The sequence below is a fragment of the Prunus mume genome, linkage group LG4, assembly GCF_029339155.1.
Source record: "Prunus mume cultivar Tortuosa linkage group LG4, ASM2933915v1, whole genome shotgun sequence".
Lineage (NCBI taxonomy): Eukaryota > Viridiplantae > Streptophyta > Magnoliopsida > Rosales > Rosaceae > Prunus > Prunus mume.
Genome location: NC_142701.1, coordinates 10,420,836 through 10,444,842, shown reverse-complemented (window position 1 = coordinate 10,444,842; position 24,007 = coordinate 10,420,836). Strand labels below are relative to the sequence as shown.

Here is a 24,007-nt window from a genome sequence, read left to right as displayed (position 1 = left end):
GAAAGGAACCAGGGATGCTTTGAGACGACGATTAAGCGGAATTTTCTCTGTTGGAAGACATATCGTAGATATGTTTCACTATGGGAAGATTAAGTTCAATCAGTGCAGCGCTTGTAACAACAACGACTGGTGTTTTGTTATTCCAGGCTGGCCTAGTGAAGAAAAGATCAATCCTGCCTTCTGGACTTGTTGCAATCGATGCAAATGGCACCGTGAGAGTGTTTTTGGTTCAAGGTGATGCGTGTCTATGTTGTGTCAGGGAATCCATACCCTTATAATTAGTTGGAGTATGTTTCTACGGTTTTTATGCGTGTCTATGTTCTACAAATGTTGTTTTCTATTTCATGTTTTAATCTATTTTGTATGGTGTTTGTGCTGTCCTAGCCCGTTTTATATATAAATGTATAATATTTGCTATATAGTGGAATTATGCGACATAATTGACGGCTAAGAATGACATTTTACTGACACAGATATTTTGCACAACTGCAATCTTAATATTTAGTAAACGCAACGCATGCATGAAGTGAGTATGTGTCTTTTCACCGGTTATTGGGAATGACATTTTCCCACTTAGCATATCCCAAATGATTGGGTTACACGTTTCTTAAGCAAAACTTGAACAGTGAAAGACTTTGAATAATTATTTCCTGATGTTGTAGAATGGATGGCTTGTATATTTCCATTTTATGTTTGAAAACATCCCTTAAACCTAAAAAAGGAAAAACATTAACAAATTGAAGAAGAGAGAAACTGATTGAAATGGTCTATTCACACGGAAAATAAAAATAAAAATAAAAATTTGGAGTAAATATAATTAACAAATGTACAAGCTAACAAGTAATATAACAATAATAATAAAAATAATTTTGGATAAATAATAATAAAATACTAATGTAGCGTAACCATGAAACAGTGGAATTCAGGAGGAAGATGAAGTCTCAATGAGGTCGTAGCAATTTTCGGAACATTATTGTGATTTTTGTGTATTTAGTTATGAATTTTCTAAGAAAAAGTCATAAAATAATAATTTAGGGTAAAAGGTAAGGATGTGTATGTTGTGACGCACACTTGTCAAGGGGTGAAATGTGAGGGGTGATATCGCGCCAGGTGTCCATTTGGCAATTATTTTGGCTTTTTTAGTGCAAAAATCTTTGAAAAAATGCAATAAATAGTAGAAAAATCCTAAAAATGCCCCGAAAAATACTCCGGCCTCCGTGTGACGTTATAAAACGAGGGGAACCCATAGATCATCCATTTCGCAATTAAAAATTCGAAAATGATTTACATAACTCACTTTCCTCTTAACCCTAACTATATATGTTGTTCACTTTAACAAGTATATTTCCTTAATATTCGTTATATAATTTGTACTAATACAAGAATTAGTTTCCTTTCATATATAAGGATGTAAAATTATCTGTTTTGGTTATAATAATGTACATATATAATAAATGCACCACTACTTCGAAGCCATAATTGGAACTGCGCATGCGCCTAGAGCTTTGAGGACGTCAGAGATAGTCAATAAGTTGTCCATATGCACCTGCACCTAGAGTTTTCAACACGTCGGCGGTATTCAATAAGTTGTCCTTCTGACGCCGCATTGGGAATCAGTAATATATTTTCTATCATGTCCAATCGCATAAACATATAATATAAAGAAATAAAGCAATATTAGGAGATGAACCAGTACAAAAAATAATATATAACTGGTACAAAATAATGCCATAACTTTGTCACAAAACCAGTCACACATGCTTTTCCATAAACCTTACCCTAACATATAATACATAAAGGCAACATTGCATATGATGCAACCATGTCCAAATCTGATACGTGATCACAAAAAAATGGACATGGCACAACATATGACTGAAGTAGATGCGCACTTTGCATCGTGTTATCGTAATTAAAGACATGAAAATATGAAGGTTGAAATATTCTATAGTAGTAAGCATCAAAATAGGTTTGAAGCAGAGCTTAACGAAAATTTCAGTTCCTCTGATTTGCCTCTACTCAAACACGATAACCAAAATGGTTACTTCCCTTGCTTGAGTATATTTGTTAGCGTCGGAAGCGGTAATAGATGACCAATCAAACCGGGGACGAGTTTTGCATAGGACCGGAAGTAGTCGAATCCAGCTTGCATCACACGCTTCTTTGACTCCTTTGCATTAGATGAGTTCTTGTATTTTTGAACAGCTACACTCCAAGTCGTTTGTGTCTACGCTTCATGCGCTGCAACTTCGCCCTATCATTAGCCTGCCTTTTGTCATCTTCAATTTGGCCTTCAACAAATTCCAAGCGTACCCTTGACCCTTTGGATTTCATCACCAAGTTGAAGATGCCTCTCCTTCCAGAAAGCAAGAACTCTTTCGGACTCAAAACTTCCAACAAAATGGTCATTACAATCTAGGAAAGTGACATTGCTTGTCTGGTGACTCACTTGTGTTTCAAGGCGGTCTTTGTTTGGAGGGGTGTTTATTACGCTCACATCAAACTTGGTTAGTAAATCCATTCAATGGGGGGAGAGAGTTTCTGTGGAGGAGAGAGTGTCAGTAGATGGAGACAGATTCGGTGGAGGAGTGAGTTTTTTGTGGAGGGAGAATTTTTATGAAGGGGGTGATAGTAATACCAATAAAAAAGGGTTCCCCAAAAAAACATTTGGTTGACAATGTATAAATGAAAAAAGGTCTCATACAATCTAAGTTTAATCCTAACTAGTTTGTTTAGTTTGGTTGGGTTCACTAACTAGATGTCACTTCCATTGAGTTTCTTTCAACCACTAACAGTGGTCTAAGGAGAGTGTGAGGTTGACATGCTTGAAAAGCAAAACCTGACACCTCTTTTTTTAAATTGAAATAAAGTAGATATGTTGACTACACGCAAGCTTTGGTATGTTGGTCTATAAAGCTATGTTCCATTTCTCAAACGAAATTGCATCTGCAATCCTCATCCTCCAAAACAAATAGGATTATTCAAGTATGTCAACCTCTTCAGGCGCCAACAACACAATCGAAGATGAAAAATTGGAGTCGCAGGTTCCATTTCCACGTTGTACTCATGACCCCTTCCATTTTCAACATCATTTGGGAGTGAGGGGGACTCCGATGATCCATTAGAGGCAATAGATGCAGTCAGTACCAAGCTGGATTATAATTCCAGTGATCAATTCATGGTACGAGAAATGTGTTGAAGACGAGGCCATTTTGGCTGATCTTAACATTAGAGTGAACAAAGCGTTCTCCCAAAAGAACAAGTACTTGAAGCTGAGTCATAAAAGGAAGCTGAAAGCTGAGGAGTTGGATGCAGTAATGAATGATGAAATTAAAGGTTGTTTGATGAACCATATGCAATGCGAAGAGCACCACAGTGAACTGGAGTTGGCATTCAACGAAGGATTCGAAAAATTCCGAGCATTCGCGGCAACTACTCATACAAGTTATAATTGGGACTATGTGTCCCCTGATGCTGTGAGAGAGATACTAGACGATGGTGGTGACATGAATGAGCATAAGCACGTCAAAGCTGCTCGGAAGAAGCCGACCGATACGACTAAGTGATTGCGGCTACAGCTGTTCTGTTGGTTGGGGGTGATCGTGGTATTGCACAAATTAGAACTATATTCCCTTAATGTCATTATCTAATATAAAATAATACAAATATCAGTTTCATTTGCTTCATATATAATTATTGGGACTATGTCTTGCAAGTCATCATGTGTTCCTTCTGTCTAACATTATATTTTGCAACTATGAAAATATTATTCAATAAGCAGTCAATATCACAGCACGTTGGTAATCAGTAAAGCCCCATTATCATGACACGTGAGTCATAAGTAAAATGCCATGTGCTATACATTGTGTAGTGAATGGTTTATGGTTTATGTATATATAATAAAATTCCAAATATTGCTGAATATGTATTTTGTATAAATCACTGGGGACATGAGTGACCATAAGCATGCGAGACCTGCTAAGAAGAAGTGACCAATACGACCTAGTGATTGTGGCTACCGTTGTTCAGATTTATTGGGGAGATCGTGGTATTGCTAAGAGGGAGCACATAAAATGCTTTGCAATCAAATTTTCTTTTGTGTGTGGAATTATGAGTAGTTCAAATGTTAGTGTACCCTTTCATATTACCCAACCATTCAAAATGTGATTAGCTGCAATGTACTTTTTTACACGTTGCTTTCTAATCTTTCTGTTCCAACAAAGTGCTTCAAGTATCCTTCAGCTACGAATGTTTGCAAAATCGTGCACCTAATAACCAGTCCAGCTCAGATCTTAATCACCAGTAAAACACTAGAACATAACATTCGAAAAAGTAGGTGCTGCTACAAATGATGCGTACTGGAAGATCACATCTGGTAATGGAAACAATAGTTGGCTGCTGGAAATGCTGCATTAGCCTGTCATTATATAATCAATAAATCTCTATTCAAACATAATTCATCATAAACTACCCTTTTTACAAGGTAAAAGTCATTGCTTCTTCACATAAATCAAAATTTTATGCTTTATCTAATGTCTATGAAAATTTCTAAATAGGGAGAAGACGTAAAATTAACATGTGTCCAAATTTCATGCAAGAATGAAACCAAGCAAATTTTCATTTCAATTATCAATGGACATAGTCAGAGCTCATCGGTGGACATGAACAAAAAAATAATAATAAAAAAACAGCATCTAGAAAACTTCACTTGATCATTAGTCTTCATAATAACCGGGCTTCGTATAATAGAAACCTAAATCATTGAGTTGGTCCGTGCATCCTGTAAAATTCGTCAAATAATGGGTCACTAAGATCTATTGGAGTTGATTCGTCATTGTTCGACGGTGATGTCCTGCATAAACATCAAACGAAGCACATAAGAACTTTACCTATTCAAATTTTAGGTCTTATTATAAATAGTGTTAACATCTTACGGTGTGTTCAAATTTCTTGGACATTGTCTTCTATCATGACCAATGTGTCCACACTTCCGATAAAGTGTCTAATCCTCGCTTCATTGCCTTTTCCTTTACTCCCGTTACTCGTTTCGACCCTCCATTGCACCTTACTCTCTTAGGGTCTTTCATATATTGTGTTTGAGAGCTGGACCCTCTAACTTCGTTATTACTTGGTCCATCCTTCAACAACTTCAACTTCACCTGCAAACTTTTTAGAGTCTCTGACAGTAGCTCACATCCTTCTTCACACATTAATGCATCCTCAACCACATCTGAAGCAAGTCGGGACATTGTACTCCGCTTTATTTAAAGACCAGGATCTGCAGAGTCTTTAATTTCGTTGCCATTTGCATCGACACCAATCCAAATTTCGCAGTTTTCTTCCACCTCTTCAAAATGTATTTATCGGGCATATATTCAATCTGGTCCCTTCTGAACAATGCTAGGATGTGCTTGCAAATAATTCCAACAAATTCAAATCTTTTGCAGCTACACGATGCGTGGTCAGAATCTTTGACATATACGACTTCTGCCACTCTTGTTTCCCAATTTTTCCTTTCGCTCACATTAAAGACAACTTTAGAAGCATCCTCTGTTTTCAGCTCTAGGAAACATGTTGTACTTTGTATTAGTTCTTGCTCAAACTTTTGAAACATTGTCATTGTGTACAAGGTAGCCATTTGTTTGTTCATTGGCATCGGTAGAATACATTGAGCCACTTCAAATGCATCTACGTGATCAAGCAACTAACTCTTTTTGACGTTGATGAGAAAGTGCCCTCTCAAATCTTATTATGAAATCCATCAACGAATTTTTCCTTGATATGTATTACTTGAAGAAACCATGAGAACATTCAGCTCTTTGGCTGCTTGACATTCCAGTGCAAAAAGTATCGTATCGTAGGCTGGAACCCAAGATTCCCTTAAATCAAACATTGAACTTAGCCATGGATGGTCAGTCAAACCAGCCTTTGTAACCACAATATTCCATTTTGCATCAAACTCATCCTTATTGTCAGTATCCCATATGGCTTTCTGGAATTCACCCCAATACTTCTTATAAGCAGAATGTGGTAACTTAATAGAGAACTTTGATGTGATGTGCCATATGCAAAGTCGATGAAATGTAGTCGGGAAGGCTATTGAAATCACTCTGCTCATTGCCGCATCTTGATCTGTGATGATCGTTTTAGGTTCGCCACCTAGCATGGCTTTCTTAAACTCCTCAAACATCCAAATAAACGACTCAGTCGTTTCCTTGCTCAAAAATGCGCATGCTAGGACAATTGTTTGACCATGGTTATTAACTCCCAACATTGGTGCAAATGTCAAGTCGTATCTATTCGTGTTGAATGTGGTATCGAATACAACAACATCTCCATAAAACCCGTGTACGCGTCTAGAAGTTGCATCTGCCCAAAAACATCGACTAAACCTCATATCGCCATCTCCCTCAATCTTGAAATAAAAAGCCTCATTTTTTTTTGTTCAGCCATAAAATACTCGGTCACTAGTTCAACATCGTGGTTCCTCAGCTTCCCATTCACACTACATTCAAGATTGTACATATCCTTTTTGATAAAACCGATTTTATCCATTCCTCCGGATTGCACCTCGAAAATACTTACCTTCTGATTAATGGGAATATTAACCGAACCCAACTGTTTTGTAAGTACTTTTGTAGAATCTGAAATACGACGGTGTGATCTCAAGTAAATGCATTCTTCCTGAGGGTGTCATCTTATGATTGTGTCCCTCTGCAAAAAGAGAGATGGTATACTTCTTGCTCCCATGTGTCTTCACAACCACAATCTTAGCTTTGCAATTGCATCTACTTATTCCCCGCTGTCTTTTTCTCTCCCGAGTTTCATCATTCCGGTATACACCTTGTTTGCAACATACAAATTCTTTTCTCAGAATCTCTTTCTTATTTTTCCCCCAAAAGCTGGAATGAAGTCGAATACCAAAGCCAGCCAAGAATGCATATCTATTATAGAAATTATAAACGAGGTCAAGCGAGTCGAACTTCATCCCAACTGCTATTTGGTGTTTCCTCATTTCTTACTTCAGGAATGTAAACCCTCCCATTAGCTGTTACAGAGTCATCACTCTCTGAGCCCCAGACATTTTATCCACGTATATTATTGATCTACTTCTATATTACTGCATAGCAAATGTTAATTCATTAATCAATCATTACTGCATCACAACTTATCAATGCATTCCACTTACACAAAACATTGCCCAAATTGACACAATACACGCATAGCCTAGCTTGTTGGATTCTGATTACACAAAACACAAGCAAAATTTAATAATAGTTACGTCATCTCTTGTGAAATAATCTGGAAAAAATAACATTAGAACCAACATGTTCAACTAAGAACTCAAATGTAATTCAAACCAGCAATTACAGAACTTCACCCAATATCCTCTCCAAATGCTTACTTCTAATGCCATTAAGCCTAAGTTTAGGATCTTTTACCTACATTTCATAAATTTCCAATCCCCCTCCAAACAAAAATAATCAACTAAGTATATTGAATATTCATAAGGAAATGACGCATTATTGATAGCAGAGCAAATGACGCATTATTGATGCCACAAATGACAAATTTCTCACCCTCACAAAAACAAATCAAACCCAGCAAAATCAATCCAGCAAGAGTGAACTTACCTCTCAAAGTCAAATGACGCATTATTGATGCCACAAATGACAAATTTCTCACCCTCACAAAAAACAAATCAAACCCAACAAAATCAATCCAGCAAGAGTGAACTTACCTCTCAAAGTCAATCGGGAGTTCCGAACTCAGTCAGCTTCAAAGAATGTGGTGGACATTAGAGAGGATTCTTTCGTAGTGGAGACTCCATCTCTACCAAAATCCAGGAACAACTGCAGCAGCACGAAAAAGAGATATGCTACTTTGCTTTCATCTGGAATCTCTTCTGCTGAACGAAAAAGAGAAGGGGTTTTCACTTCAATCATAGAATCAAAACAGGGCAATAGCTAGGTAAAAGCCATTAATCATCATACCGAGGATACCATAGATCGCAGGCCTCCCAAGGAGCTGATGACAATGGAGCGATTATAGAGTTTGGGAGCTTTGGATCTTTCTAATTGTGGATTTGCATTACATTAAAAAAGAGAGGATTGTGTTCTTGAGTTTTTCACAGAGAGGGAAAAATCTTCAGCGAAGTTGGGTTTCCAAACGGGTCAGATTTCAACCCGGTTCTACATGCACCCTCTTATAAAAACTCACCGTTGGATGAAATCCAACGGCTCTTACATACCCCTCAAAAAAACCCCTTATAACTTTCCACTCACTATAGAAGCACTCATCAACTATCACACTAAATTTTGGATTGGAGTCTCTAGTATTACTATAGGCCCACTCCAATCCAATTCTGTTTTTATTTTTGAGGGGTTTTAGATGTACCCAAGTATCCTTGAAAGAGCTATCCTGTGTAGCCGTGAGGCCTGTAGAATCGTCAGTAATCTTGTTTGATGAGCCCGAAGCCCAGAAACACAAACATAAACTAGACATGAATATAGGTCTAGCCCCGAGATGTACTCAGGGCATGCATCGTGGTCCATAGACGAGATAACATACATGAAGCAAGGGACTTGTAGTTTACGTAGTTAGAAAATATTTTTTCTTGCGTCTGAGGTCCTAGGTTCAATTCTCTCATCCTCCAATATTATTTGTATTATATATATAACGTATATGAAAAATTACACTTAGAGCGAGCCTTATTGGCCGGCTCAATGTTCATTCATAACACACGATAGTGACATGTTATCTTTGTGAAATACTTTTAATATAAATTTTCATGGTATTAGTAGGTGTTTTCTTTGTATTATGCTTGATGTTTTTTATTGAATAAGAACATAGCAAAATTGCTCTACAAGTATCTTGTAGATCATACTTTCAAGAAAAAGATGCGACCATTCTTATGATTAACTAGTCCAAAAGATATCTTCCCAATAATTAACCGGAGCTAGGACGAATATCGAAACAAGTCGCAGGCTTCTTACTGCATACTAAATCACCACGTGTAAAACCCCTTGCCAACAAAGTCGTTGTAGTATAGTGGTAAGTATTTCCGCCTGTCACGCTGGATGACCCGGGTTCGATCCCCGGCAACGGCGTCTTTTTTATTATTATTATTATTATTATTTTGAGAATATAGTTTCTTATTATTTTTAAATATATAGATTGTGGAAAAACAAAATTGTGCTAAAAGCCAACAGTACAGATAGATCAACCATAGATAAAATAATACAATAGATATACATTATTACATACTCCCACATTTTTTTTTTGAGAACACATATTGCACAAAGAAAGAGACTGATTGAAATTGCAATTTGCTAATTAGAAAAGGCAAAGTCTTGGACACCACAATAAGTCTTCAAAGCAGAGTGAGCTCTCTGCCCAGCCTCTGAATAATAGAACCCAAGAAATTGAACATGATCAAAGGGCTTAAAAAGCAAAGGGTGCTCTTCATCCACAACCTCCTCTGGGGCTTTTATTATGTAGCCTTCTTTAGGGATAGAGAACAATCCAGTTGAGTACCTAGCCTCATTTCCACTCATCATAACCCTATGATATGGAGAATGCAGCCTCCCATTTGTCCATGCCTACAGAACCAGCACAATATGAACATTATTATTTTTCTTCGAACTTACTAATTTCTAGAGGAATTAATGTGCATGAACATTGAATTGGGAGGAAGTGAAGCAACTTACGTAGAGGGAATCGCCGATCATTGCGATGAAAGAGTCCGGTGAAGGCTTGACATTGATCCATTTGCCATCTTTGTTTTGTACTTCTAACCCATCAACTTGGTTTTGGTACAAAATGGTGACAATGTTCTTGTCTGTGTGAGCATTTAGCCCCAACTTAGTCTCGTTGGTTTGAGGTCCCTTATATTTCATCACTCGAAGAAGGTAGTTGGTTGATTCTAGGTGTTCCTCCAAGTACTTCTCAAGCCCCAAGCTCTCCAGAATCATCCTCCTGATGATTTGATCCAACTCTGAAACTTGCTCCGAGAAGGATTGTATAGCTTTGCTGCAACAAAAAAAATAAATAAAAAATAAAAAATTTAGCTCCAAATATTTTATTATGAAATTAATGGTAACGTTCTTTTACTAGACATTTGATATGCTATATGTATTGTTAGACTGATAATCTGAATCACATAATAAAATATACTTAATCAATAATTCAAATTAACATTCTAATAACATAACATGTCAGACTGTCTAATAAGATAAAATCAGAACACATTCGATAATGAAATTGTTAAATAGGAGAAAGAATTAATGTTATGAACCAAAAGCTTGGGTTTCCTCGAGGCCACAAGGTGTTTGTCAAGCTTTGAACTTGTTCATAGACGTTGGCACCATCAACCCCCATGCTCTCGTAGAGAGGCACCATGGGGTACTGCCCAACATATCCATGGTAGGGTTTCTTGGAAACATTTTGCAATTTGGTTTGCAAAGGGAGGTCGAAAAGCTCTTCAATTGATGGAAATATGGACTTTCGAATGTGTGAAGGGACTTTGTTAAACAATGCCTCGAAGCAACCATACTCTTCGAGTGCATTGTGGACTTGGGCTCTCACTGCGTTCCATTCTGTGGTGCCTGGAGTTAGGCTTTGGTTGGAAAAATCTATTACGGGAAGTTTGAGAGGTGTTTCTGAGCCCATTGTGGTATGCTGGTTTGGTTGATAGAGGCTAAAAAAGGAAGCTGTGTTGCCTTTAGTTTTAGATGAGCTTTCAAGTCTCGACTTAATTTGCCTATTTATACAATTTAGACGATTGAAATGTAAGGGGATGTGATATGTCACGCTTACAAACAAAGAGTATAAGGGTATATTTGATGGGAGTTCAAAGAATATTTAAGAAGTATTTGGAAGGAGGCACCGCAAAATCATCACTATTTAAAACAAGATAATGTTACAAAATGACATTGTCAGCTGTTAAAAAAATAAAGAACTAAGTGGAGGCTAAGAGCCCGCTTGGTAACCTCTTCATTTTTATTTGTAGTTATCGTTTTAAAGAATATATGGGAGAAATGACTGGAGGAGAAATGTTTGGCCAAAAAAAAAAAAAAAAGGGTGAAGAAAGAATGATTGTGTAACAACCACACCGAATAATGACTTGTTTTTCGAAGCCAATTTTGTACGTGGACTAGTCCCATGTCTTTCATAGTTTAAATTTAGGTTGAAATTGACTTTTGAAACTAAATAAGTAGAAGTGACAAATATGAAAAAAAATTCAAGTAAGCCTACCTAAACAGTCACAATGATATGCCTCCACTTTTATTTTTCGAAATTTCAACACAAACATGATATACGTGTTAGGTATATAAGAAAAACTTAGATGAAACTGGTGCGCATACACGCACCCTTTATATTTCATTAACAAGGAAAATACACATCGGTGATAGTGAAGTTTTTTTTTTCTTTTCATTATATATACATAGAGCTTCTATTGAGGGATATCTCAAATAAGCTTATTTGAGGAAAACCCCTTATAGGACCCACTCCGGATTGTATTTCACTAATCCAAACCGTCTATTTTGTAGATACACATTCAAATATCATCTCTACAAAAAATCACTTGAATCCGATATTATTTGACAATTCAATTGAATTATTGAAATTTTAGTACTTTCTTGGAGCACCGTGTTCATTGATTTTGTAGGATTCAATTGGATATCGAAATGGTTTCCGATTTGTCTAATTTTTTGTAAGGATGATCTATGAATGAAAACCTAAAAAATAGATGTTTGGATCATTGGAAAAAAAATTGTAGGATACCCTAAATGGTGTCCCTCAATAGAAAGTGATATATATATATATATATATATATATATATATATATAACATAGCTTCAATCAAGGATTGCTCAAATAAGTTTATTTGAGAGACACCCTAAGAGCCCCACTGCATTGAATTTCAGTAATTGAACAATCTAGTTTTTAGATATTCCTCAAAGACTATCTTTGAAAAAAAAAAAACTTAGATCCAAACCATTTGACCACTCAATTAAATGGTTGCTATTATAGTCTTTTTTTTGAAGCAATGTGTTCGTCTATTTTGTCGGTTCGAATTAGATATTTTAATAATTTTCAGTTTGCATGATTTTTTCATAATAATATATATTATAGACAATCAAAAGCGTGATTAGGTAAAATGTCATTGAAAAGTGTGGTCCTCAATTTTGAAACGTCACATACCATAACACGAAAATGTTTGAATTTTCATATTTGCAAAAGGACATACATATGTTAATTATATACATATTTTTAATATTTTCAAAACATTTCATTTGTGGTCCTCATTTTCAATTTGTTTGTCTATTTGCGTGTTAATTATTATTATTTTTTTGGTCACAGAATATATATTGGAATTGAAAATGAAACAAATTCAGATATAATCTTCTCTGATTAAGACCATGTCTAGAATATTGATGGTCCATACATACATGACGGATGACGCATATGAAGTTGAAGAGCTTTTCTAAGTTTCAACTAGCAAGCATCACTGCAAACCGGCAGGTCTACAACGAAAAAAATCTAAAGTAGCATGCGTGCATGAAACAGCTGGGGAAGGCAATTATCAGAAGAGATGATGCCTGTGGCAAATGCAAAATCAATAATTTAAAATTCGTACAATAAGTTACTTTTTTATTATTATTTCCAAATCATTTTATTAAAGTTTAACTTTTTAGCCAACGGGATCTAACCTAGTGTAAAAGGCATGCACTATAAGTTTGAGTTTGAATCTCCACGACATCATAAAGTTGTGTGTGTATGATAAATCTCACTTCTATAGATAGTATCAGTATTAAAAAAAATATATATTAAAATCCAAGGAAAAAAAATTCGTATATACGTTTATGTAAAAACAGCCATGGCTGCCAATGCGGGGTTACCATAGTGATTGTGACCCTCCTCCTCTCCTCTGCTTGGTATCCAGAATTGAACCCCCAGATTGCCTATTGTAATTTGTAATCGCTGTATTTCAAGAAGAAAAAAAAAAGGAAAAAAAAGGAAAAAAGAAAACGAAAGCAGCAGCCATGGCTGGCCTATTGGAGCCATAAGCCCATCCAAAGGAAGTAATTTGAGAAATTAAAGGCCCACTATGCTGCTTAAGCTGGGCCCAAGTATCCTTGGACTAGCTCTACTATCTTTTCTAGTTCTAGGCCGATATGTACTCAAGGCGTGCATCATCTTCCATAAGGCCCACAATTAGACCCTGCAAAATTACACCCAAGATTTAGATACTTGGATCAAGCCCGATAGGGGTGAGTCGGTGTTCATTCGCCAAAAAAATGTTACTTTGATTTTGTTAATTTTTTAATTTTTATTTTAACATCTTTTAGTCTACAACTCATTCTTCCTATGTGTGAATTTTTGTAAATATTTTTGAGCATTTTCTATGAGTTTCAAATAGTTTATCGTATTATCAGATGTTTGTATGATTGTTTGGTAATATTTATTATATGGGTAAACGAATGACATACGACACGATAGGCAAAACTAACAACTAATTTTAAGTTCAAATATTTGGACACTGAAAATTAATGGATCGACAAAGTGATTTGATCAACAACACAGTTTTGCTTCCTAGTGATATTGCCAAATAGCTTAGAATAATATATATACTTTAGGAGGTGATGATATTTAATGAATTATATCATTACTTATGTTAAAGAAAATTTATATATAACTTGTACATCATACTTCCAACCAAAAAAAAAAAAAAAATGAAAAAAGAAAAAAGAAAAAGGAAAAAGCGGCCATTCTTGTTAAGATGATCAATCAGTCCAAAACATCATAACTAGTACCAGGTTGTTGTCGGAGAAAGTCTCTACATATGATGACTTGAGAACAAAAGTCGTTGTAGTATAGTGGTAAGTATTTCCGCCTGTCACGCGGACGACCCGGGTTCGATCCCCGGCAACGGCGCACCTTTTCATCTTTTTTTTGATTGGCTTGTGTAGTTTCGAAAATTTTACTCTTTTGCGGACAGCCTCATTAATTTTCAAAAATGGATAAAAAGGAAACACCATGTGTATATTAGAAAACAAAATATGCGCATTAGATAATGAAATATAAGAAAAACGAAATAAAAATTTAAATTTGGGGAAAAGAGTAGTTTATTTAGCCATAAAAGTGGAGGTGGGTGTAGTTGGCAAATGCCACCTTCAGCTAGTGGACTGCTTGGTGCCTAACTAGCTAGGGTTCAAAACTAGTTGGGAGTACTTTGTGAATAGGGCAAGCCTAATCCTATTTGGGGATTTATCCCACTTTTTGGGTGTGGGGACACCTCATAGTATTTACCAAAATAAAATAAAATGGGGGTGGGTGGGTGCTTCATATAAAACTACAGATAAATGAACCATATATAACATCATACATTATTACAATATTGCCACATTATCATCTATATATATAAAGCAAAAGACAGAGTATAAAGAAAGAGAGATTTATTGAAATTGTAATGTGCCAAGCTAAGTAGACAAGGCCAGATCATGGACACCACAATAAGCCTTCAAAGCAGAGGGAGCTCTCTTGCCAGCATCTGAATTACAGAAGTCAAGAAATTGAGCATGATCAAAGGGTGTTCTCTTCATCCTCTACCTCATCTGGGGCTTTTATTAGGGTACCATTCCTTAGGGAAAGATAACAATCCAGTTGAGTACCTAGCCTCATTTCCTACTCATCATCAATCTATGATATGGAGAATGCAGTCTACCATTTGTCCATGCCTACAACATCACCAAAATATGAACGTTAATTTCTTTGTTTTTTTTTTTGGGCTTTAAACTGTAATGGTCCATAAACTTATACCCGAATTTCATTTTGGTCCCCCAACTCTTAATGTGTTCTAATTTTGTCATTCCATAAAATTTGTAGGCAATGACGGAATCAGAAATTTTTCTGAGGGTGTGCTAATTTTTTTTTTTTTGGGTATGGGAGATCTATATGAACAATGAGAGCCATTTTTTTTTTTCCGTATGCTAATTAATATAGTGACAACCAAGTGGGAATTAGAACTGAAACTGTGGGAAGCAGAAACACAACAAAAGTACAATTCGTAGCAATAGCATATCCAAAAAATTTAAACAGAGGCATAAACACTAAAACTTTGTTGCACTTGCAGATCTGGATGTGAACCTGTAAATCAGAAGAAGAAGAAGAAGAAGAGAGAAGAAAGAGAAAGAGGGGAGAAACAAGGAATGGATAGTAATGTTGAATATCTCCCCCTCTCTCTTTTTTATCTCTCTCTCTCTCTCTCTCTCCCCGTGTGTTTAATATCTCCCCCTCTCTTTTTTATTCTTTTTCCTCCTCCTCTTTCTCTATTATTTTGCCTACTTCTTCCTCTCTTCCTCTTTTCTTTCTTCTCAGCCGACTGATTTCTTGTCCATGGCGGGTTGATTATTTGATTGGTTTGGATTTAGCCTATACACTAAGCCTGATTAATGATTGAAAGTAACATAACATGTCAAATTATATGATAAATGAAAAATATTTCCTATGAAATTAATACGAATGTATGACTAAGAAATTATTAATTTGAATGGTTTAGGAACCAGAAGCTTGGGTTTCCTTGAGGCCACAAGATGTTTATCAAGCTTTGAACTTGTTCATAGACGTTGACATCATCAACCCCGATGCTCTCATATATAGTGCCACCATGGGGTGGCCAACATAGCCAAGGTAGGGTTTTTTTGGAAACATTCTGCATTTTGGTTTTTAAAGGGAGGTTGAAAAGTTCTTCCATTGACTGAAATATGGACTTTCGAATGTGTTGAGGGACTTTGTAAAGCAAGGCCTCGAAGCAACCATACTCTTCCAGTGCATTGTGGACTTGGGTTCTCACTGTTTCCCACTCTTTGGAGCCTAGAGTGAAGGCTTGCTTGGAAAAATCTGTGATGGGAAGCTTGAGAGGTGTTCCTGATGAGCCCATAGTGATATGCTGGTTTTGGTTGATAGAAATGGAAGAGGAAGCTGCTTTGAGTTGAGTTTTGAAGAGTTGACTAGGGCTATTTATATAATTGATAATATTATAGCTAAAGATACGTATAAAAATTCAAGATGGAAGAACCGTACAATCATCACTTCTTAAAAACATAATGCTACAAACAACTGCAAAAAGATTCATGCCTTTGAGCAAAGGGGGGAACTAAGCGTAGGCTAACCCGCTTGGCAATCTCTCTAGTTTTTATTTTTAGTTGCCAATTTTTTTTAAGTATAAGTGATAGTCTAAACTAAAGGGGGAGGGAATTTCTCATTCACACACACTACTAAAGTGCTATAAGGGTTCGAACCTCCAGTCGACAAGCCAAGACTCTTTTTCATTGGGCTATACCCCGTTGACTTAGTTGTCATTTTTATGTTAGAGATATACATTGTTAAATGTTAGAGCTATCAATGGATGAGCGTGGACAATATATATACTGGAAATGAAATGGAAACATATTCAGATATAATCTACTCTGATTAGGACCATATGCCTAGAATATTGATGGTCCATATACGTGACACATAACTATTTATTTCCAATAGTGTGAGTGAAAGCTCAATACTGGAGAAGACAGAGTGGCCCATGGCCACAAAGAAAATGGTAAGAGGAGAGTTGATAGTCAACCATACCATAGATAACATAATACAATAGATGCATTATTACAGTGTTGCCACTTATTATACAAAGATAGTCAATACAATAGATGCATTATTACAATATTGCCACTTATTATACAAAGATAGATGTATTGAAATTGTAATTTGCCAAGCTAAGTAGACAAGGTCAAGTCTTGGACACCACAGAAAGTCTTCAATGGAAAGAGATCTCTCCGGCCGGCCTCTGAATTACAGAACGCCGTAAATTGAGCATGTTCATAGGGCTTAAAAAGCAAAGGGTGCTCTTCATCCACAACCTCGTTTGGGGCTTTTATTATGTAGCCTTCCTTAGGGGCGGAGAACAATCCAGTTGAGTACCTAGCCTCATTTCCATTCATCATAACCCTATGAATGGGAGAATACAGCCTACCATTTGTCCATGCCTACAACATCACCATAATATGAACGTTAATTTCTAAAGGATTTAATGTGCATGTAAATCGAATCGGAAGGAAGCGAAGCAACTCACGTGGAGTGACTCGCCGATCAAGACGATGAAAGAGTCTGATGAAGGCTTGACATTGATCCATTTTCCATCTTTGGTTTGCACTTCTAACCCATCGACTTGGTTTTGGTACAAAATGGTGACAATGTTCTTGTCTGTGTGAGGGGGTATCCCTAACTTAGTCTCGTTGGTTTGAGGCACCTTATATTTCATCACTCGAAGAAGATAGTTGGTCGAGTTTAGGTGTTCCTCCAAGTACTTCTCAAGGCCCAAGCTCTCCAGAATCATCCTCCTGATGATCTGATCCAATTCCGAAACTTTCTCCGTGAAGGATTGTATAGTTTTGCTGCCACAAAAATATAAAAGTTATGAACACCAAATATTAGAATATGAAATTAACGCTAATGTTCTCATACCAGAAATCTGATATGTATTGTTTTGGCGTATTTCTAATTTGAATTATATATGGTAGACATCCTAGTAACATAACATGTCAGATTGTCTCATAAGATCATAACATTTTCCTATGGAATTAATACGCATATACGACTACGAAATTGTTAATTAGGAGGAAGAGTTAATGTGTTATGAACCAGAAGCTTGGGTTTCCCTGAGGCCACAGGGTGTTTGCCAAGCTTTGAACTTGTTCATAGACGTTGGCACCATCAATCGGCATGCTCTCATATAGTGGCATCATGGGTGACTGCCCGGCATAGCCACGGAAAGGTTTTTTCGAAACAATTTTTAATTTGGTTTGCAAAGGGAGGTCGAGAAGCTCTTCAATTGATTGAAATATGGACTTTCGAATGTGTGAAGGGACTTTGGTGAACAATGCCTCGAAGCAACCATACTCTTCGAGTGCATTGTGGACTTGAGCTCTCACTGTGTTCCACTCTGTGGTGCCTGGAGTTAGGCTTTGGTTGGAGAAATCTATGACGGGAAGTCTGAGAGGGGTTTCTGAGCCCATTGTGATATGCTGGTTTGGTTGATAGAGAGGGAAAAGAAGCTGTTTTGCCTTGAGTTTTAGATGAGCTTTCTCGACTTAATTGGCCTATTTATACAATTTAGACGATTGAAATGTAAGGGGATGTGATATGTCACGCTGACAAACAAAGATTAATAATATAATTTCCATGTGTACGTATGTTGCAATAGATGAACATCGAATTTAAAAAGTTTTGAATCCATGTCATCAAACCCTTGCCGTTGAGTTTTAGTCCAAAGATTGATAATTTTATATGAGAAATTTCTTCAAAATGACAAAGTTAGCCTTTGAGATTAGCTTGCACATACACATATCGAGATTAATTTTTTCATTTGCCTAGGCTTTTTTAATACAAAATCATCAATTTTTGAATGAACAATCAATGAAAAGGGGTTTGTCAAAAACTTTGAAAACTCTAGGGGCGTTTGTATAATTTTTGAAACCTTAGGAATTTTCTTGAAAACATCGAAAACCCGTAGAGAGTGTAAATGTAAATAACTGATATATCAAATATAGTGAGGTCTGCTTACCTGGCCCCACAGTTGGTTGGGAGGACCTCAATTGGTAAGAGGAAGGATGTGGACTGCATCCAATGTGCAATAACGAAAATGGATCTATATATTTTTTCTCTTAAGAAAATAAATCTATATCTAAGAACCCCTTTTTAAAATAACATGTTGCAAAAGTCATATGCATGCCTTCGAGGAGGAACTAAGCGTAGGCTAAAGGCCTTCTTGGTAACCTCTCCTCTTTTTCAGTTGTCATTTTTATATTAGAGATAGATATTTTTAAAGGTTAGAGCTATCAATGAATGAAAGTGGACTATTGTAATTGAAAAGGAAACAAATTCAGGTTTAATCTTCTCTGATTAAGATCATGCTTAGAATATTGATTGTTATATATAAATGTGACCCAGATAAAGTTGACTCAAACTTAACTATTTATTTTCAATAGTGTGAGGTTTTGTCACAAAAGATTCTCGAATCATTTTTTCCAAATGAGATTAAATTTACTGCAAATCATGGCTTGAGGCCAACAACCCCAACATATATGTTGATCATTTTTTAATGAGATGACGGGCCATTGTACATGGAATTCGTTATACGTGAAAAAAGTTAATTTTGACGTTAAACTGAGATGACGGGCAAAGCCTCCACTGTGATTTCATCTTGCAACTGAATCCTGCTTTGATACCAACTAATGCAGCAGTGCTCGAGCAAGGGTTTTTGGGAACACAAAACACAAATCACGAAGCCCCATTTAGTTTAAGAATACCTGGAACTAGGCACAAAAGATAAGATAAAACACTCAAACTTGTTGATTCTAAGAATACCCAGATAATGAGCAAAAGATGAGAAAACACTCTTTAATTTCAATTTCAAGTTTCAATAACTGCCTTGAGATGTCTGAACATACAGTATTTAAAGACTTAATCTCTCATCCGATATATTGAACTAACACCTAAATTAATTAACCCCATTAATCCAAATACATTAAGCCCCATTTAAATAAGGGTAATGCTAGGGAGACCATCTTTTTGTACCACAATTGTATACCATCTGATGTGGAAGATGATGTGGCATGCCAAATCATTTAATACAATTACATATATTTTAAATTTTCATTCTCCCCTAATTAATGCACTGATCCCATAAGATTTATTTATTTATTTATTTATAATCTTTCCTCTTCTTCCTCCTCCCTCTCACCCTTTTCATACAACAAGGAAAGGTAGTTGAGTTTTGATTCTAAATATTATATTATTTCAGATTTACAAGAATAGTATAGTTAGATTTCTGAGGGAGTCCATGAAGATATAAAGTTTTTTTTATCAGATTAGTAGCTTTTTCCACCATATTTTAGGGACTAGTTTTTTTTTTTGGCTGCAAAATTGACCACTAGTGCAGGCGTAAGAGACAAAGAACAAAAAATGGCAGCCAACATGAGGAAAGGGGTTGATTATGTGTTTAACACCCATGAAAAATCCGGCAATCATAAAATTGTTGTGGAGAAGACAGTGTAGGGAGAGGAAAAAGAGAGAGTGAAGATAGAAAGACTCCTATCGGTAATTGTGCTGTAATTAGGGGATAATAAAATAGATTTAGATATATTTAATGACTTTTGTGCTTTAATTAGGGGAGAATAAAAATTTAAAATATATGTAACTATATTAAATGATTTGGCATGCCACGTCAGATGGTATACAATTGTGGTACAAAAAATATGGTCTCTCTAGCATTACCCTTTAAATAATGACGACTCTAGCTATTCCAAACACATGTTAGCCAAATAAATCTAGTTATTCCACATACATGGAATTTATTAAGAGCCAAAACAAAACGTCCAAGCATTTTATTAATGCCTTCGATCCCAATGTTCCATAAACTTCAATGCCTCATTATCAGAACCCATGAGTACAACTCGGCTTAGAAAGAGCTACACTTTAATTTTGTTCATTTATTCAGCATAAGGAGAGAAGAACTGCGATCAACAACCTTCAAAGCACAACATTACAATGTAGCAGAGAAGTAGCAAGGAGCCCACAGATACATACTTTGATACATAAACACTACGCTAGGCGGCATTAATCTATGGAATATTATTATGCCATGGTCCCTCTAGATCAAAAGAGATATATCTTAGAGACCACAGTAAGCTTTGATAGCATTTTCACATTTCTTTGTCGCCCCGGATTGTTGTAAACGGACGAAATCGAGATGATCAAATGGCTTATACATCAAGGGGTGATTGTCATCAACAAGCTCTTCAGGTACTTGCAAAATCCCACTTTGCCAGGAGAAGAATGCCAGGGAATACCTGGTTTTGTTCTCTTTCATGATGACTTGGTGTTCACAAGAGCGCACTCTATCGTTACTCCATGCCTACAACAAAGAAATAAAAAAGAGAAAAAGCAAAAGAGTCATTGAGGCATATAATTGGGATTGAAATTGAAGCTTATTATTTTTATACAAAACTAATTATACAGCATCTGTGACAAACACAACTGTGTCATTTCATAAGTCGGCTCTGTTTCAATGGAGGCATTTGAAAGAAAGAATTTGGATTTTACTAGAGGGCTAAATTTGCTAAACAAAAACTATAAAACATTAGATGGAATGCATTTGAAATAACTAGATGATTTGGAATCCATTTGTTTTTTCTTTCATTTCCATATTACTTCAAATCTAGGCATACATGAGTTATAGTAGTGTAATTTTACAATTTTCCCTTATAATGGCATCTAAAACCTTAGATTTAAATTTACAATCACTCCATCCAAATGGGCCTTCTAATTCTTTTGGCACAAATTTGAACCCTTCAAGTCAATAATATCTTAAGTTTATCTGAAAATTATGGAAGGACTGATAACAATCCAAGCCAGAATTACATAAAATGTGAAAGTGACGTACCATGAATGGATCACCTGCCATGAATAGAAAAGTTGAAGGTGAAAGATCCACATCAATCCACTGACCATTCTTTGTTTTTATCTGCAAACCATTGACCTGATTTTCGTGAAGAATGGATGTAAAATTCTTGTCTGTGTGAGCAGCCGCTCCCAAATTAGTCTCATTCATCTTCTGTGTTCTATATTTAGTGCATCTAAGCAGGTATGTGGTTGATGCCATGTGAGAGTCATAAAGCCTCTCCACGCCATAAATGTCAAACACCATTCTTGTCACCATTCGATCCAATTCTGCCACCAGCTTGGAGTAGGAATGAGCACTTTCACTAATTCAAACAACAAAGAGTTACATCATGTTAGGCACAATATACATGTGTTTGTGTGGGGCGGAATTGCTTTACCGTTAGACTGTTATGTTGTTAGACTGTGAACTAGACCATTTACCAAATTAATTCATATCTGAATGTGGATTTCTCAACACAAATACAAATTTAAAATGAGTTACCAATTTCAAAGTATACCAAAAAGAGTCATTTCCTGCAGGCCACATGACTGTTGTGAAGTCTTGAGCTCCTTCTAGAGTTGTTGGATTATCCACGGCCAAGGATTCATAGAGTGGAATGAAGGAACGTTGGCCGATATAACTGTGGTAAGGCTTATCACTGGTCTTCTGCATTTTAGTTTCTAGTGGAAGATCAAACAGATCTTCAAGCACGGAAAAAATGGAGTTGAGAAGTTCCAAAGGAACTTTATGATAAACAACTTCAAAGCAGCCATACTCTTCTAGGGCATACTTGACTTGTTTGCACGCCAAGAGCCATCCCTCTGTTCCAGGCTTCAAGTCTTCACTTGATAAATCCACCACAGGAACCTTTGCCTGAGTCTCTGATCCCATCCTGTCAGAAATCACTATTAGCTAATGAGACAATTGGGCATACTAAGCTTACACAAATTCAGCTATAAAATGATAAAATCTAAGTTGCTGGTGCTTGTTTTAAATGGACAAGTTGGAAAATGGTATCTTATAATTGTGTGCTGGTAAAGTCAACATATATACTAATCCAAAATTGGTTAGTAATTCAACACTAAAAATTTATTTATTCATTATTGAATTCGAAATGTGCCAATCCTAATCATCTCTAATTATTAATATTCATATCTAATCAGTGAAGTCCAACACATGAATCGTGATCTACTCACTAAGGGTAATTGAACACTGGGAAATCTAGAGTATATACAAATGCTAGGTCAAGATGGTGGAAAATAATTCAAATTAAGCATCCATCTACCAGTCCTAGATATGTAGAATGCAAAGAATTAAAAATAATTGAGAATTCAACAGGTTTAAGTTTTGGGGCTCCAAATGAAAAGCTAGGGATCATAAGAACCAAAATTAAACATAGATTCAATGAGATTGAGCAAAAACAACACAGCAACTGCTCAGAAAATTAGGAAGCAGCAATATATAAGTGCATGTGAGTGACTTGGGAATGATGACAGAGTTTTTACCTTGAAGAAGGCATGGAGAAGAAGATGAAGAAGAAGCTGTCAGACAAGGTGGCCAGCTATTAAACATTTAGAATTTTGGGCTATCACTAGAGCCCTGAAAGTCTGAGGTCATTCTCAATATGGGCCTTGAATTTCAATTTCATCATTTTACACTCCATGATTTTCAAATTTAACCAATTTAAACTTTCCGTTAAGTTCACTGCTTGGTCAAACGTTAGATGCTGACATATATACTGTGGGACTCACCCACTAACCAACCAGTCCCTAAAAAACTTTAGGATTAACTACAATAAACCCCCCAAACCTATAGGGGCCATTACAAGCTCATACCCAACCTTTAAAGACCCGTTTGACCAGTATTCCAACTTTATAGAACCTTTCAAAATGCATCATTCGTTAGTGAATGAGTCAATTTTTCCGTTAAATGCTTATGTGTCAAATATATGTTAGGTTTTTATTTTTATGTGGACGCCACATGGGCTAAAAAACTAATAAAAAAATCTTGATTTCTTAAATTATTTAAAAACCTTAAAATCAAATATTTAAAACAATAATATAATTTAAAATTAAAAAAAAAATTAAAACAAACCCATCCACCCCTGTCCCTAGGGCTGGTAATGGGTTGTGTCGTCGTGTCAAGATTATATACGTGTCAGAATGCTCAACCTAAACCGACTGCTTAATAAATGTGTCATGCATAGGTTGACCTATTAAGTTCTTGTGCGGTGTTTCAGTTCGTGTCGAGTTGATCCACTAAGTGGTAGCAACTAAAAGACATTTAAAAAAATTAGAAAAATGAAGAATAAACAAATAAACGGATTAGTGGGTTGGCGGGTTATACTGGTATTTTAGCGAGTTGGCAAATTACATAGGTACTTTAGCGGGTTGACTCGAAATTCGGGTTGACTCGAAAATTACCAGAATTTTAATCGTGCGGGTTGAACTCACTAAATTCTCGTAAGGCTTTCGAGTCGTGTAACAAGTTGTGCCCGAAATTGCCACAC

The 24,007-nt window shown here is 36.1% G+C and overlaps 4 protein-coding genes, 1 long non-coding RNA gene and 2 other non-coding genes across 7 annotated transcripts; 2 read left to right on the top strand and 5 right to left on the bottom strand.

Annotated features, from left to right (window-relative positions):
* Positions 1-5,761: 5,761 nt before the first annotated feature.
* On the bottom strand, positions 5,762-6,397 carry LOC148917881 (protein FAR1-RELATED SEQUENCE 5-like). Its single transcript, XM_089050431.1, has one exon. It carries the CDS (start codon positions 6,395-6,397, stop codon positions 5,762-5,764), a length of 636 nt encoding a protein of 211 aa, XP_088906557.1.
* A 678-nt stretch (positions 6,398-7,075) lies between these two features.
* Positions 7,076-8,147, bottom strand: LOC148917880 (uncharacterized). Its single transcript, XR_016126275.1, has 3 exons — positions 7,995-8,147; positions 7,742-7,909; positions 7,076-7,120 (listed from the first exon to the last, which is right to left on the bottom strand). It is a non-coding gene; the product is annotated as an uncharacterized LOC148917880 (long non-coding RNA).
* An 890-nt stretch (positions 8,148-9,037) lies between these two features.
* Positions 9,038-9,110, top strand: TRNAD-GUC (transfer RNA aspartic acid (anticodon GUC)). Its single transcript has one exon. It is a non-coding gene; the product is annotated as a tRNA-Asp (tRNA).
* A 119-nt stretch (positions 9,111-9,229) lies between these two features.
* On the bottom strand, positions 9,230-10,727 carry LOC103328010 (putative 2-oxoglutarate-dependent dioxygenase AOP1). Its single transcript, XM_008230397.2, has 3 exons — positions 10,298-10,727; positions 9,711-10,032; positions 9,230-9,602 (listed from the first exon to the last, which is right to left on the bottom strand). The coding sequence occupies exons 1-3, from the start codon at positions 10,669-10,671 to the stop codon at positions 9,333-9,335; spliced, it is 966 nt and encodes a 321-aa protein (XP_008228619.2). The 5' UTR covers positions 10,672-10,727; the 3' UTR covers positions 9,230-9,332.
* Positions 10,728-13,868: 3,141 nt separating this feature from the next.
* Positions 13,869-13,940, top strand: TRNAD-GUC (transfer RNA aspartic acid (anticodon GUC)). The gene has a single exon. It is a non-coding gene; the product is annotated as a tRNA-Asp (tRNA).
* Positions 13,941-16,614: 2,674 nt separating this feature from the next.
* Positions 16,615-18,247, bottom strand: LOC103328011 (putative 2-oxoglutarate-dependent dioxygenase AOP1). The gene is made up of 3 exons (XM_008230398.3): positions 17,697-18,247; positions 17,128-17,449; positions 16,615-17,041 (listed from the first exon to the last, which is right to left on the bottom strand). The coding sequence occupies exons 1-3, from the start codon at positions 18,068-18,070 to the stop codon at positions 16,772-16,774; spliced, it is 966 nt and encodes a 321-aa protein (XP_008228620.1). The 5' UTR covers positions 18,071-18,247; the 3' UTR covers positions 16,615-16,771.
* Positions 18,248-20,525: 2,278 nt separating this feature from the next.
* LOC103328012 (putative 2-oxoglutarate-dependent dioxygenase AOP1) lies at positions 20,526-23,142 on the bottom strand. The gene is made up of 4 exons (XM_016793660.2): positions 23,004-23,142; positions 22,016-22,390; positions 21,499-21,820; positions 20,526-20,970 (listed from the first exon to the last, which is right to left on the bottom strand). Exons 1-4 carry the CDS (start codon positions 23,015-23,017, stop codon positions 20,728-20,730), a joined length of 954 nt encoding a protein of 317 aa, XP_016649146.2. The 5' UTR covers positions 23,018-23,142; the 3' UTR covers positions 20,526-20,727.
* Positions 23,143-24,007: the final 865 nt, after the last annotated feature.

Excerpts from the sequence above, each read along its gene's own strand:
- LOC148917881 (XM_089050431.1), bottom strand. The coding sequence starts at position 6,397 with ATGAGGTTTAGTCGATGTTTTTGGGCAGATGCAACTTCTAGACGCGTA.
- LOC103328012 (XM_016793660.2), bottom strand. Across the intron at positions 21,821-22,015 it reads GCAGGAAATGACTCTTTTTG|TGAAAGTGCTCATTCCTACT; the intron begins GTATACTTTGAA and ends TGTTTGAATTAG. Across the intron at positions 20,971-21,498 it reads TGGCAGGTGATCCATTCATG|GCATGGAGTAACGATAGAGT; the intron begins GTACGTCACTTT and ends TCTTTGTTGTAG.
- LOC103328011 (XM_008230398.3), bottom strand. The coding sequence starts at position 18,070 with ATGGGCTCAGAAACCCCTCTCAGACTTCCCGTCATAGATTTCTCCAAC. Across the intron at positions 17,450-17,696 it reads CAGGGAAACCCAAGCTTCTG|CAAAACTATACAATCCTTCA; the intron begins GTTCATAACACA and ends TTTTTGTGGCAG. Across the intron at positions 17,042-17,127 it reads TGATCGGCGAGTCACTCCAC|GCATGGACAAATGGTAGGCT; the intron begins GTGAGTTGCTTC and ends GTGATGTTGTAG.
- LOC103328010 (XM_008230397.2), bottom strand. The coding sequence starts at position 10,671 with ATGGGCTCAGAAACACCTCTCAAACTTCCCGTAATAGATTTTTCCAAC. Across the intron at positions 10,033-10,297 it reads CGAGGAAACCCAAGCTTTTG|CAAAGCTATACAATCCTTCT; the intron begins GTTCATAACATT and ends TTTTTGTTGCAG. Across the intron at positions 9,603-9,710 it reads TGATCGGCGATTCCCTCTAC|GCATGGACAAATGGGAGGCT; the intron begins GTAAGTTGCTTC and ends CTGGTTCTGTAG.